Here is a 15,462-nt window from a genome sequence, read left to right on the forward strand (position 1 = left end):
ACAAATCTGGGCGAGGCTTCATGTGTGCTTTCATCTGATCAAACCACATTTCTCTGCTTGCATTCAGATGTGGGCCATAATAAGTGGCTATTTGTACACGAAGGGAACATGCTGTGGATAGTTTGGATTTTAGTTTTGAGTTATTCATTAAGACGTTACAAAAACCCTTAAGCATCCATGTGTAATAGTTGTATGAAGTGGAGCTGCAACGATAAGTCACACTCATTACATAAATGTAATTAAGTATTTTTTTTCATCAGTGTATAAGCTAACATTTCAATGACAGACCTTTGGGTCATGTGAAATCATAAAATGGCATTCTGTTATTTGTTCCTTGACTTCCATTTTTAATTGTAGATGGAATAATCTTTACCACCAAATGTTTTTACCCAAATCATTAGAATATGCCGCTCTCTGGTGGGCAGGTGATGCTACTGCAGCTTTTAAATGGTGTTTGTAGAGTTGTGGTCGTTTTCTCTCACCCTTTCTTCAGAAAACAAAAGGGGAAACTTTAATTTAGTTTTTTACTTTATTATTATTTTATATCACATGACAAAACTATCAGCATTAGTCACATCAGATAAAGATTTAATATAATTTGTTATCAGCAAACTCCTTCAAATGTTTAACAGTACATTAAAAACCTATCTTTTTAATATGGCTTTTAATTTGGATCAACTTGTAATCCTCACTAGTATCATTGTCCATGTTTTACTGTATTCTTTTCTGTTTTGCTTTTATTTTACATTTGTAATTTTCTTTTTAAATTGTTTTATTTCAACATATTATCACTGTAGATGTTTTATCTTGTTCTGCATTCATTTTAATATTATTTTAATATTGTTGTTATGTTTTCTGTAAAGCACTTTGGGCTGCTTTGTGCATGAAAGGTGCTATACAAATACAGTTCACGTACTGTGTGTAATTGTGTGTGTTGTGTGGGGAGGGCATTTTACTTTCCCAAGAAAAAACTGTCTTTGCAAAAAAAATTATTGTATAGCTTTCCATTTATTCATTGTTCATTTATTTTGTAATAGTTTGATTATATTATTGTTCATAAATGGCCACATGTACTGTCCAACAAAATCATGCTGTGCTTACATTAAGAGACCTCTTCTGGTCCTTTCTTGCAACAGGAAACAGTAAGCAATGTTTCAACAGGAAACACAAATACAGCAACAACAGTATAGGCCTACACTTGTTTGATTATAACATTGAAAACATTATTTCACATTAAATTGCATTTACGTGTTTCCTATTTATGAACAATGTTTAAAAAAAGGCATTTATGTGGTTTGTATATAATATACAGTATTAAATATAATTGACAGTACACAACTCCTCAAACCGGCACTCAGTGGTTATAATAATGTAAGATACAACTCTTTTTGTATCACAAGGGAAAATTATGTGATAGCTGCAATACAAAGTATCAAAGTTGCATAATACAATATGCCAAAACAGTTTCTCACTATGGATAATACAATATAAACAGGTAAGGATCAGGCATGTCTGTACAAACAATATTGAATCTGAATTTAATGTGAGTATAATCATTCTGTGAACAGAAATAAGCTACTTAAGCTCGAAGCACACACAAGTAAAACCTATTACATGTTACTTATGAATATCAACTCAATAATTAAAGGGGAATTTAGAAGAAGATGTTCATGCAATTACAGGCAGATGTGACTTTTAAGTGACACATTTAATTTCCCTTCTTCGATTCATCGCTTATTAAAGGTTCATACTCTGTTTCATCTTTGGAACAGAGTCTTTCAAAGACAGACACTGCTTGATCCCTGGCAGCCTTTGTTGCTCTCTGTACTGCTTCCCGTGGTGAGTCTGCTCCCTCAGCTGCATGATACCCTGCAACACCTCCTTTCACTGCTCCCGCAACAGCAACTAATGCTGCAATCACACCAAGTGCTGCTGCTCCTGCTACTGCTCCTCCTAGTACTGCTGCTGCTCCTCCTACTACTGCTGTTCCTCCTACTGCTCCTATCACTCCAGCTGCTTCTGCTCTGTAGGCTAAAGATTTAATTTGTCCTGGCTCTGACAACTTTTCTGTCAACATCAAGATAACTTGTCCAACCATCGTTACCGTGCCAAAAAGAGCTCCTAACAATACACCTGTTGCAATGCCTGCCAGCTTGATATTAAGCTTGTTAAATACTCTGTCTTTAGCTTGCTTTCTGACTTCTTCCTGTGTCAAGGTTCCTGATGACTGTCTAATGAGCTCCTCCACCTCTTGTTGTATGTCTTCCTCCACTGCTTGTAGCATCTCATTGGTGCAGCAGCTTCCTTTGTTTGCCTTTACCATCTTATCTATTGTCTTGAGTAGCTCCTTCACCTGGAACTGGTTGTTCCTGTATTCATCCTTTTGGTTGTCCTTCCAGTATTTATTATCGATGACATGGCAGCGTTCTCCGCACTTCTCCAACAGATCAATCGCATTCTGATTGTCGTGGACAAACTCCTCAACTGTCTGTCCTTTTCTGAGCTGATCACCATGAGTGAAGAGAACGGTTGCGTATTTGAAGATTTCTTCAGAAAAGTATTGGCTTATTTTTGTGATAACAGCCTGTTCTTGCTCTGTGAATTTATCCACTTTAAGCACAATGAGAAAAGCATGGGGCCCAGGAGCGCACTCTATGATACACCTTATTATCTCAGACTTCAGCTCCTCCTCGGATTGATCTGTGTCGAAGAAACCAGGAGTGTCGATCAGAGTGATGCTTCTTCCATTGACAGATCTGGTTTTTGCTTGACATTTACTTGTTCCTGATTTGGCTGTATCATTAATTTTGAAGAGTTCTTCTCCAAATATGGTGTTAGCCACGCTGCTTTTCCCAGCTCCAGTTTTCCCCAAGATAACAATTCTTCTGTTAGACTCTGAAAGAGAATAATTTCCATTAATAATACACAAATGAAACAACTTAGCTAAATGGCAAAAAAAATCTGTAAAAACTCAAAGAATATAACTTACCGTCCATGTTGTCAAAAGCAAATCAAAAGTGGAGCGACTACCAGTCAGAGGGACAAGACTGCCGTGAATATGTTTCAATCGCCTGCCTGTATTATATGACCAGTTTTTTTGTTTGTTTGTTCTTTTACTTGCAACCTTGGCAGCTTCTTCAGTAGCCCTACGCCTTTCTGATCTTAGTCTAAAACATTATTACACCTCGATCAACTATTCAGACCTCGAGAAGGACAAGAAAGGAATTTCAGCCAAAACGGAGGTGTTCCCAACAGGGCATGGGTCTTGTGACGGGGTGAATTATGTATTCCAATAAGATAAAACATTTTCTCAGCTTGTTGCTATGAATTAACAAAAATCTGGGTGAGGCTTCATGTTTGCTTGAATCTAATCAAACCACATGCATTCAGATGTGGGCCATGATAAATTGCCGTTCGTACACGAAGGGAACTTGCTGTGGATAGTTTCGATTTTCATAAAATTACATTCTGTTATTTGTTCCTTGACTTCCTTTTTTAACTGTAGATGTAGTCTTCTTTACTGACATACAAACCCCACCAAATGTTTTTACCCAAATCCTTAGAATAAACTGATGATGAGCTTATCCCCCCTAATTCTATTGTAAATCTAGATAACTTTATTCCACCTATTCAGATGTGTCCACAGACAAGAAAGGAATTACAGACAAAACTTCCCATCATGGCACAGATCAGGTTACGTACAGTACGTTCTAGTCAGAGTAGAGATAAAGTAAAATGTACTTTAAAAAGATTAGCTTTGTTCATGACTGTTTGCTTTTTAGACCTATTAAACCACATAGTAGTCACTGCAGAAGACTTTTCTGTTTCTGTATGTATGATGAATAAATGACAATGAGTACATATTTTTTTTAACTATTATTTAGCTTTTCTTTCTGAGAATTAATCAGAATGGATAGTGATCCAATTAACAAAGTCCATTTACTCAAGTACTGCACTGAAGCACACATTTGAACTTGAGTTGAGCATTTTCATTTCCCACTTCATCCTTCTACACTACATTGCAGAGGAATATATGTTAATATTCTACTTTATACTATACCACATAGTTACTTCACAAAACATAGGATACAATCACAACACATAGCAACACGTTTTAAAAAGATGAATCCGCCCTACATTATTATACATACTTACGTATCACCAATAATAATGATAATACTTACTTCTACAATTGTGATAAAGTATTTTTAACATATAGTGTTGCAGCCTTTACAACTCACAGTAAATAATCACAATAACTCTTAACACTTACCGTCCATTTTGCATAAAAAGGAATGACTGTAGTCAGCCGACTGCTGGATGTTCTGTCTTCGGTTCTCTCGCTGTGGTTTGACTCTACTTTCCTTCTATACCAGTTTATCTACATCTGCCGTACCTGAAAAATAGAGTGAGTGTTGCATATGATCCTTGTTGCAACAAGGACCATATGCACCTTCAGCTTCTACAGTTTAGCTTTACCACAGAAACACAACGAACAATTCTCTCAGTCTCAAACGGGAGTTCGAAACAGGATGTGGTTTCCACTCTTCAAAAAACACTCTGCGTCACATGCTTGGTCTTTTTGGTTGAACACATTTTCCAGTTCTGTTTTGTCGCATTTATGTCACGCTCTCTTGAGAATACAAAAATAAACTTTACCTTTTTTTATTTTTACTTTAATAGATTTGTTATAGCATCAGACAACACTCTCATCATTGGTCTTCTCAGATAGATGTCATATGACATAGAGTATTGTACAGTGAGCATTGTTAAAAACAAAATAAACTGAAGGAAGTAATCTAAACTTAATGTCCATGATCTTGAGAAGAGAAAACAGCTTCACATGTAACAGACATCATGTTTGTCTATTCCCCTTTGCTCTCACGCAGGTTTCATTCTAGTTTCACTTACAGTTCTTGCATATGTGTGGTGGGGGGAAATAACCAAATACAAACTTTATTTGCTGAACTAACATGTTTTCATAGCATTCTGTTTATTCAATGTTATATGTTTCGCTGATACAATCTAATCCACAAAGAAACACAACCTTTATCTATTAAAATAATAATTTGCATACATCAAAGATTTAATACATAACCGTGTATTTTGTTTGTTTGTTTATTTATTTAAAAGGACAGTGCACATTAATCCACATTGCTGTAAATGAGCCAGTATTAGCCAGCAGGCTAATTTTCAACTGTTGTCCTTGGCAAGATGTTAAATGACCACAATAATATAACTTATATACTTATAGTATAACTTTTTGTTTAACTCTAGGGGGAGTTGCTGTGCAGTAGTTGCAGAACAAATATGAAATTGTGCAAATAAAAATGAACAAAACCTTGTCAATCCATGTATCCAGTATGAACAATATCAAAATAGTTTTCAAATGATCATAAAATATAAACAGGTTCAGTCCACGGGGGATTATATCACATTTGTTTAAAACTTCATGTCCGTACCTTAAGATTGGAAAATGTATTTGAAACAGAAACAAGTGACCTAGGTTTGAAGCTCAGACAAGAAGTAGACCTTTTTACGTATAAATAGGAAGATTATCCTGAAGTCTGCAGAAGGATCTTTGTTCATACATTCTCTTCCCTTTATTCAGAAGTTTATGTTACGTTTGGCCTCTGTTTTAAAACACCTTGTGCTTTATCTAAGACAGAGAGTTCTACCTCTGTAACAGCCTCTACTGCCATCTCTACTGCTTCCTGTGGAGTTTTTGAAACCTGGTCTCACCAGAATGCGTGACTCCACCACGACTCCTTAACACCGCAGTGCGTGGTGGAGTCACGAACTTTGCTACATTTACGTGACTGCACCACGCAAACAACCCCAATGTAAAGTGAATGAGGCTCCTTTGTCGTGGTGCACACACGCATTTCTACAACGTCCAGCATTGAGCTTTTATTCTATAAAACGTTTTTAAAATCTACTTTATAGCTTGTAGTAACTCACGGGAGGCTTCTTTTATTTTATTTGTATTCATAATAATTTTTATTTTTCGTCAGAATGTATTATGGTGCATTATTCACCAATTTTTGTTCTCAAAAAACAGTGCATTGTGTGTAATACAACTGTGATTTTTATTAAATGAGTTAGTTTTTAAGAAAGGCCAGAGCTTCAGCTGTGTCAAATAGATTGTTCCCTTTAGTTAACGTTATTTAAAAGATAATTATATTCCTATTTGATCAAGTCCCCTTTATTGTATTACGGACCCAAAGAGCTGAGCGTCCATTCCCATTGGATAACGGAGGATTTTACACCCGGAAGTAAGTATTCTCCTTACTGTCGATTGATTTTATTTACAGTGATATCTGCACTGCTCATCAACTCAAAAACACCAGATTATCCTTGTTAATTACACAACATTGATTGGTTTAAATTGTGTACAATGCTTTTGTATTTTCCCCTTTCGATTCGGAGAAACAAATATTTTTTCGGAGTGTGTGGATGGCAGAAGACACTACCCTACCCAGAATCCTCAGCTATGGGACTACACCATGTGCTTAGAACGTGTCCTACCCCCCCCCCCCCCCCCCCCCCCCCTTAGGTCACAGGCTCCTCCAACAGTGCAACACAATAAAACAGATACACAGAACAAATAGTGCAAGTAAATACAAAAAGAAAATAGTAAAATAGTAAAAAGTGAAATAGTGCAATAAGAGTCTATATACAAGTGATTGGAATATGATATATTAGATAAATCATTTCTAAGTAGCAGCCAGATGAATGTTATGGATGTTGTTTCTAAGTTCAGGTGTTTAATAGTCTTATGGCCTGTGGGATGAAACTGTCCCTGAGTCTGATGGTTTTAGTCCGGATGCTGCGGTACCGCCTGCCAGACGGCAGCAGACAGAACAGTTTGTGGCTGGGGTGATGGGGGTCTTTTATAATCCTGAGGGCTTTCTTTAAGGTTAACCTGGTATTTTTACTCTACTACATTTATTTTAGTTACTTTACAGATTTGGATTAATGATGTGAAATATGAACAACCCTTAAATCAGACTTTAGTTACACCTGAGTAAAATTCAGTGAATTCAGCCAACAATCAGGCGAGATAATTGGTAGTGGGTGCTTGAGAAGACTAAATATTTATCTGCAGATCCCTATAAAGCATATTCATTACTCGTTATTCTCTACTAATAGTTAATTAAAAACTGTATATAATGGCTATTTTGCACATCCCTTTCAAGATTTCAAGATTTTCTAAGGTTTATTGACATATCATATACACAACTACGGTGTAGTTATGCAATGAATGAAAAACGTGGGTCACAGGTTCATCAACAGTGCATTACAAGACATCTATCGATATCTGTGTACCTCCACCATTAAACATATTCTGCACATTTCTTATACTATCTACATACATCTTATAAGAGTATAATTAATATGTATAATATCCGTTAAAATAAGTGCTAGTTAACATTGCAGGAAAGTTGATTGTCAAGTTCCAAAACAAACCATGCAATATATTAGACGTTAAGTACTTTGTCAGGCTTAATATCTGTAGATACCCCCAAAGCTTTTTTCTTATTTAAAAGAAGACCTTAACCTAAAGTATTCTTTAATGTTTAAATAAAGCCTTATTAGTTTGTCTGTTTTGCACATCCTCCTATCAGGCACTAAACTGCTTTATTGTAGAGATCACTTACAGTATCTTCTTGATATTTTCTATTCTATATTATTTATATCATTGACCTTCCACTGTCCCACTATATTAAGAGTATGTACTCTTAATATTTAAATGTTTTCATCAAATATAACACATTCAAAAGTTCTTTACAAAAATGAAAGACATTAAGAAAAAGGCATTTTAAAACAGTCATTAAAAAGCAACACAATCTACCTGCATTGCAATTACTCTAAACGTGTAATAACGTGCTTTAACCAGTAGGAGGTGCGGGTTAAAAAGCTGTCAAGTTTACAGTGTTAACAAAATAAAATATACTGCTGTTTCTGGTTTAGTTTACGACGGATATATTCTGTTATTGTTTTGATATTTGTAACACAAAAGCGATGTAAAAAACCCACAGCAACACAGAAAAGATGGTCTTAACATGACCCAGCGGTCTAGTAGTTAATAAAAAACAATAATATCAAAACAAATTATTACTACTAACTTTATTGTGAAATTAAAACAGAACGGTAAAAGAATAGTTTCCGGTCTATTCTGAGGCCCGATCTCTGTAGATAAATAAAGAACTACGACAGATGTGTAATGTTTAATGCAGCCAAACCATTCATTACAATGCATTCATGTGATGACTTTCAAAGAGTAAAGCAAGCACTGCTGAATAAAGTATGATTTTATCTTTTACGAAACGTTTTTTTCATATGGAATGCAGTTGGAGGTCAACCAATCACAGAGCTTGAGGCAAAGCGGAACAATAGCTGGGGATTCTGGGTAGTGTAGTGTCTTCGGCCATCGTAAACTCTGAACAAATATGTGTTTCTCCGAATCGAAGGGGAAAATTACAAAAGCATTGTACACAATTTAAACCAATCAGTGTTGTGTAATTAACAAGGATAATCTGGTGTTTTTGAGTTGATGAGCAGTGCAGATATCACTGTTAATAAAATCAATCGACAGTAAGGAGAATACTTACTTCCGGGTGTAAAATGCCTCCGTTATCCAATGGGAATGGACGCTCAGCTCTTTGGGTCCGTAATACAATAAAGGGGACTTGATCAAATAGGAATATAATTATCTTTTAAATAACGTTAACGAAAGGGAACAATCTATTTGACACAGCTGAAGCTCTGGCCTTCCTTAAAAACTAACTCATTTAATAAAAATCACAGTTGTATTACACACAATGCACTGTTTTTTGAGAACAAAAATTGGTGAATAATGCATCATAATACATTCTGACGAAAAATAAAAATTATTATGAATACAAATAAATATAAAATAAAAGAAGCCTCCCGTGAGTTACTACAAGCTATAAAGTAGATTTTACAAACGTTTTATAGAATAAAAGCTCACTGCTGGACGTTGTAGAAATGCGTGTGTGCACCACGACAAAGGAGCCTCATTCACTTTACATTGGGGTTGTTTGTGTGGTGCAGACACGTAAATGTAGCAAAGTTCGTGACTCCACCACGCAATGCGGTGTTAAGGAGTCGTGGTGAAGTCACGCATTCTGGTGAGACCAGGTTGAGTTTCTGCCCCCTTAGCTGCACCAAGTCCTGCAACCCCCCCTATCCCAGCTCCCACAAAAGCAGTTGCCCCTGTAAGTGTGCTTGATGTAGCTACAGCTGTTCCTGCTGCAAAAGCTTGTTCAAATTGCTGCTTTTTGCTTTCTCCCTCACTTCTGTCTATGGTGATTTTGTACTGTGCTTTTCCTCTTTTTGTATTTCTTCCTCTTCTGCTTGTGGCTTCATATTGGTGTAGCAGCTTCCTTTGTTTTTCTTTATCATCCTATCTATTGTCTTTAGTAGCTCTGTCAACTGGAACTGGTTGCTCCTGTATTCTTCCTGCTGGTTGTTGTTCCAGTATTTATTATCTATGATATGGCAGCGGCCGCCGCACTTATCCACGAGATCCCCAGCAAGCTGATTTGATTCTGGTGCACCAAATCCTTAATCGTCTGTCCTTCATCGAGCTGGTCACCATGAGTGAAGAGAACTGTTGCGTATTTGAAGACTTCTTCAGAAAAGTATTGACTTATTTTCATGATGACAGCCTGCTCATGCTCTGTGAATTTCTCCACTTTAAGCACAATGAGAAATGCATGAGGCCCAGTCGCGCACTCTGAGGTACACCTTATTATCTCAGACTTCAGCTCCTTCTCCTCGGATGTCTCTGTGTCGAAGAAACCAGGAGTGTCGATCAGAGTGATGCTTCTTCCATTGACAGATTTTGTTTCTGCTTGACACTTTCTTGTTTCAGAAGTGAGCGTGGGGGAGGTTGTGTACAGTTTCTCTCCAAATATGGTGTTAGCAAGGCTGCTTTTCCCTACTCCAGTTTTTCCCAAGATGACAATTCTCCAATTTGACACTGAAAGAGAATAATTACAAATCAAAAACACTGTACATTGGACCTTTGGTTGTTTTTTATAGACATAAACTCAACTATAATTATAATTTACTGTAAATGTCCCCTCTATTGGACTAATAAAGGTATTCTGATTCTGGTTATAATATTTATCCTCATTGACCAGAAAGCAGTTCATTTGCATAATAAGCCAAAGAAACGAGTTGTGACATAAAAAGAGGTCAACAAGCAAATTAATGAACGTTTTACATATGCTATGTCTCCTAACAAGACCAAAACAATAAGAATGAAACAACAACCTTAAAGTGTATCCCACTGTTAAAAGTATTTGAAACCAAGTATTTATCATTTACATTTCTGCATCTTGCAACTTATTGTGCCGTGTTCATATTCCGACAGAAATAACTGATTAACTTACCCTCCATGTTGTCAAAAGTGAAGTAACTCTGGAGCAACTATAAGTCAGAAGGATGAGACTGCTGGAGTGTAGATTATGTTTCCTGTATTGCCAGTGTGTGTTTTTTACCCAGAAAACCTTGTTTAACTTTTACAGCTCCTAATGTAACTCTACCACATTCCTCAGGAAGCACTATAGTGCAACACTATTGTAAATTAGCATTGGACAAAACAGTTGCCAATCACACACACACACACACTCACACACACACACACACACACACACACGCACACACACACACGCACACACACACAGGCGCGCACACACACACACACACACACACACACACACACACACACACACACACACACACACACACACACACACAGCAATTATTAGCAACTTAAGAGTGATATTATCTTAGCTATTGTCTTGAGTAGCTCCTTCTGGTTGTTCCTCCAGTACTTATTATTCAACAGACCCTTTACAAGATGATTCTGTTGTACAAACTCCTCAAGTGTGTGTCCTTCATTGAGCTTGTCGCAATGAGGGAAGACAACTCTTGCATATTTTAAAACTTCTTCAGAAAAGTTTATTGTTGTGCTATGTGAATTCGTAATCTGAGGTACACCAATTTCCCAGTCTCCTGTTCCTCCAACCCAACCGTTCCTCCTAAGATTTCAGTTTTTTTCGCAATATGACCATTTTCCTATTTAACACTTTAATGATGCATCCATCAATAATATACTCCATATTTGTGTTTTGGTTGTTTCCATGTAAAAGGTCCACATAAACTAAATTATAATACCATTAGTGCTTCTTAACACCAGGAAGCACTCATAGCTTAATTAGCATATTCAGACACAAGATATGAAAACCACCTGGAAATTTGAGGAAATTGGATGGACATTTTTCACTATTTTATTTTATTTTGGAAACCAAACGATCAATGCAGAAAATAAGCGGTGGATATCAAGTCTTCATTGCTGCAATGTTCAAGCCACAGCACAAACAGTATTGTAACCACAATCTCATCACATTTCATAGCATGCTCCAAAATAATCAATACATTTGTTCATCTAAAAACTGAATTTGCTCAAATGACATTGTTTCAATTCTTTCAATACTGATACTTGAAAAAAGCTTATATTAACAAAAGATAATAAGAAGAATGTGAACAAATCTTAGTAAGGGTGTAATGCAAGGAAGTGCCTGTGTAATAAAGCAAATAATAAATGTATCTCCCTAAAAAATGTCTCTTATGCTGTTCCAGTGTGATGACGTTGTTGGATTTTTACCAGCATTACAACTTTTTTTTTTGTCACAAATTTTGTCAAATCCCACTTTTCTTCTATATACTTGTGTTGCACATTTAGCAGAGGTCAATTCACATTCAAGGTAAAGCGCTGCAAATATGTAAATATATACATAATGTAGGTGAGTTTTATACAAACGGGACATTGCATTTCAGTATTTTACATTAGACACCAAACGGAAAGGTTGTGCATATTTTGTATGAAATGCAATACTTTTTTTCTAAAAGGCCACACAAGCTTTTAGCATATTAAATTCTGCTTTATGTCTCCGAATGTGTCCCTCTTTATCTCTTTTCTTTTCAGGTGCTGACAAACACTAGTCTGGCGGTGTAGGCCAGGTCAGCGAGGTAAAGCAGGAAGTTGAGGGCAGTGAGCACGGCCACTGCGATGAGTTTCGACGACGTTTGGGATCCACGCCGGTACGGTTTGTCAAACTGGAACACGGGCCAGATGATGGTAGCCGTCAAGTACATGATAACCGCCAGGAGCCCGTAAGCAGACAGGAACTTGGAGAAGGGGATTGGGAGCCAGCCGGTGCACTCGCCTACACACAGCACCACCACGGCCATGGAGAGGATGAAGCAGATGCAGTACACCGCCATGCACCACTTGAGCGCGGGGTGGTGGTCGTACGAAACGGGGTCGCTGATCAGGATGAAGATGATACAGGCAACGAATGTCTGGCACACCTTCAACAGGCCGGGAGCGGTCGCCATGTACCCCGCCACCTCTCCCGGCCTCGCTTTAGTCAGGCTCACCTCCCCCATGTAGGCCACCGCCGCCAGGCAGGAGAAGACGGTGGCGGCGATGTGATGGCCGCGAACCTCGCCAGATAAGTGCTGGTCCTTGAGGAAAAAAAGCGGGAAGATGACGGAAGCCGAGAGGCAGAGGAGGGAGGCGTAACAGGCCACGGTGATTGGAAAATTGGTCCAGGACACCGGGATGCGAGCCTGGAGGCCGAACACCTCAACCAACAGGACCAGCAGGGTGCAGGCGAAGCTGAACGCCCAGCAGAAGATGCACCAGTCAGACATGCCGCCGTGGGGCAGGGCGCCGCCGTGTGATGCAACACTGAACGCCACGCAGGTGAACAGCAGGGCGGCTACGCGCACCCATAGCCGCTGGGAGGTGGGGAGCACGATCAGTGGCATTATGGGACGTCACGTCAGTCAGGAATGGAGAGCGGCTTCTTGAAGGTGAGTTTTTAATACTGAATTTGAGCTCTTGTGTTGGCTGCTTGTCACACTAGATGTTGTTACATATTCTGCAGAAAGACAAAAAAGAGAGTGATTTGATTAAGTTTAAGCTCATTTTGATTTGATTTTAAAAACCTTGTGTGCTTAATTATTTCAGACTTGACGGCAGTGAAACAAAGTGAGGAAGACATACACCAAAACATACATTGATATAAAAAAATAGAACACGTGGGAAAAGTTCAATTGTAACAATCAGAAATCATGTAAAAAAGACTATAATTCACCAAAAAAGGACAGACCCTGTAAAATACACAATATTTCAATCTTGCCCAAGCTGTGCAATAAACAGGTAGGCTACTGCTCCACCAATCTTACTCAATTTTTATTTTGGTTGTTTGTTTGTTTGTTCCTTTAACTTGTGTTTAAGTATAACAAATGTTTAATGGTCTCTGGAATCGTTCATCCCTTCCTCACATGTCTTTGCAAACTTAAACTCAAGCCCTGTACAAGCTGAAGAATGCAAGAGCTGTTCATGCTGTAACCTGTGCAGATAAAGTACACAGGAAGTGGAAGTGTGTCTGCAAAGGAGCTGGAAAGTCCCTTAGACTAAATGCGAAGTATGAGTAAACTCCAGTGTGCACTTACAGTTTGATATTGGTGACCTCTAGTGTGGTTCAAGTGAAGGTTTTTTGTCTCCCTCAGACAGCATTACAGTGTGTAGAAGATAGGCAAGGTTAAACAGGCCTGAGAGCTGCAATGATAACATTTGAAAAGGGATGAACTGAAGAAGCTTTGAAGGACATTTAAAGTGATAGAATATCTTATTGTCGCCAATGAGGAGCCACCTGCTTTTTCATAGATATCATTAATACAAAGCACAAATAAATCTGCATCAGGTTGTTTTAGGGTAGAGCCAACAGCATGAGGTTTTCCATAGTCATGCACAGACATGATGGCTGAATTTTCCTGTCACAGAAACACGCCTCATATCAATAAAAGAAACCCATTTTTATCTTTCGACTGTGCCCCACGTGCTGTTTAAAGATCAAACTGCTGTCTAGTTCACAGGTGTTTATAAGATAAGGTGACATAGGGAAAATGTCATGTTGAAAAAATGGGAAAAAGGGGGCGAAACCTCCAAAAGGGGCAGGATCCTTCTTTCAACTTTTGGAGAAGAATTTGGCTTTTTCTTACACGTGGTAACAATTATTTTTGCTTTCAAAGAATATTGAAGTGAGGCAATGTGCCTTTTGTCGCAGGGACTCCAGGGCCCTGCCAAATCTGAGTTGCAGTGCTATACATTTAGCATCTAACAGACTGATCTCGGCCTGTTGATGTAGATTCACAAGCAGACCGTTAGACATAACCTTGAAAAGCCATGAGTGCAAATCAACAGGTCCAAGGCCGGTGCATTGTTCATAGAGAAATTAGCTCCGTTCCTACTGCCTAACTTGAAAATTGCAAACCTAATTTGTGTTTTAGCCATTAACTCCATTACCACACTTCCTGTTCTATGTAATGACTCATCATCATACACAGGAAGCAGCTCTGAGCTAATGGCACATCTGCAGGAACCCACACTAGCAAAACAATCCAAATGCTTTTAATCACTTTAGGAATCAAGAAGTAAAAAAATACAGCCCACATCTTGATCGATAATTTAAAAAATCAACCTTAGACCTTCTTTACCACAAGCTTTAATCCCTTGTATTTCGATTTATGGTGAAATATGTGAGTTAAAACAAACTTGGTCACCCAGTTTCCTTTCTGAGAGAGATTGTGGTTTATACCTGAGATAAATGAGAACAGTGGTTGTGTGTGGCCTCATGCCCTGCCGACAGGAAACCAGACTTTGGTGTGTATTTTTTGGTTTGATAGTATACATAGGCCTACATACCATGCATGCCTGAGAGTTGGATCTTATATAAACCATCCTGAATGCTACCCTGTATCACTGTATAGAGTTTAAATGTTATAGGCTATAGTTAGCTTGAGATTTGGGAACATGGAACAGCTTCTTAAAAGTAACATACCAAAACTATTTTGCATTCCTTTTTTTTTTTAAATCATGTTTTAAGCGAATCCAGACTGTAGGAAGACATAGCAGCGTTATAATAAAACCAGATGAGATACGTTTACTTGTAGGGATAAAAAAAAGCCTAATATAACCGGCACTTAGAAGCTTTCCGTTCCAAATAGCGGACATACCGCGCCCAGCCGTTGTTATCAGCTCGCTTCTCCTATAATAGACCATCATAAACCCTGAAAACATCTACTCTGCCGAACATCTGAGGGAAGGGAAGTCTAAAGATTCAACTTACCGACTTTATTGGCTCGGAGTTGTCTTTCAGGTTATTGTTTTAAAGCGTAAAGTTCCTTGTTACACCGCGCATCTCTCCTCCACTCGTACCAGTCTCAGCAGCAGAATGGATCCCACGCCCAGCATTGGCCATATTTGGTAAAGTGTTGAAACCCCTTTCCAAGCCTCTGTACAGGGTCATTGCAAATCTTCTCATATTACGTAATATAACAAATATATATATATAT

The 15,462-nt window shown here is 38.1% G+C and overlaps 2 protein-coding genes and 1 pseudogene across 3 annotated transcripts; all 3 read right to left on the bottom strand.

Moving 5' to 3' along the window:
* Nucleotides 1-1,001: 1,001 nt before the first annotated feature.
* Nucleotides 1,002-4,598, bottom strand: LOC117498047 (GTPase IMAP family member 7-like). The gene is made up of 2 exons (XM_034150098.1): nt 4,274-4,598; nt 1,002-2,895 (listed from the first exon to the last, which is right to left on the bottom strand). The coding sequence occupies exons 1-2, from the start codon at nt 4,278-4,280 to the stop codon at nt 1,709-1,711; spliced, it is 1,194 nt and encodes a 397-aa protein (XP_034005989.1). The 5' UTR covers nt 4,281-4,598; the 3' UTR covers nt 1,002-1,708.
* Nucleotides 4,368-10,431, bottom strand: LOC117498004 (annotated as a pseudogene).
* Nucleotides 10,432-11,297: 866 nt separating this feature from the next.
* LOC117498059 (myeloid-associated differentiation marker homolog) lies at nt 11,298-15,377 on the bottom strand. 2 transcript variants are annotated; one of them, XM_034150119.1, is made up of 3 exons: nt 15,237-15,365; nt 13,561-13,666; nt 11,298-12,983 (listed from the first exon to the last, which is right to left on the bottom strand). In XM_034150119.1, exon 3 carries the CDS (start codon nt 12,868-12,870, stop codon nt 12,019-12,021), a length of 852 nt encoding a protein of 283 aa, XP_034006010.1. In that variant the 5' UTR covers nt 12,871-12,983; nt 13,561-13,666; nt 15,237-15,365; the 3' UTR covers nt 11,298-12,018. The 2 variants fall into 2 exon arrangements, with proteins under 2 accessions (XP_034006010.1, XP_034006009.1); XM_034150118.1 differs by lacking the exon at nt 13,561-13,666 and having other exon boundaries at nt 15,237-15,377.
* Nucleotides 15,378-15,462: the final 85 nt, after the last annotated feature.

Source organism: Trematomus bernacchii, unplaced genomic scaffold (genome assembly GCF_902827165.1).
Source record: "Trematomus bernacchii unplaced genomic scaffold, fTreBer1.1, whole genome shotgun sequence".
Lineage (NCBI taxonomy): Eukaryota > Metazoa > Chordata > Actinopteri > Perciformes > Nototheniidae > Trematomus > Trematomus bernacchii.

Coding starts and splice junctions, on each gene's coding strand:
- LOC117498059 (XM_034150118.1), bottom strand. CDS start 12,870: ATGCCACTGATCGTGCTCCCCACCTCCCAGCGGCTATGGGTGCGCGTA.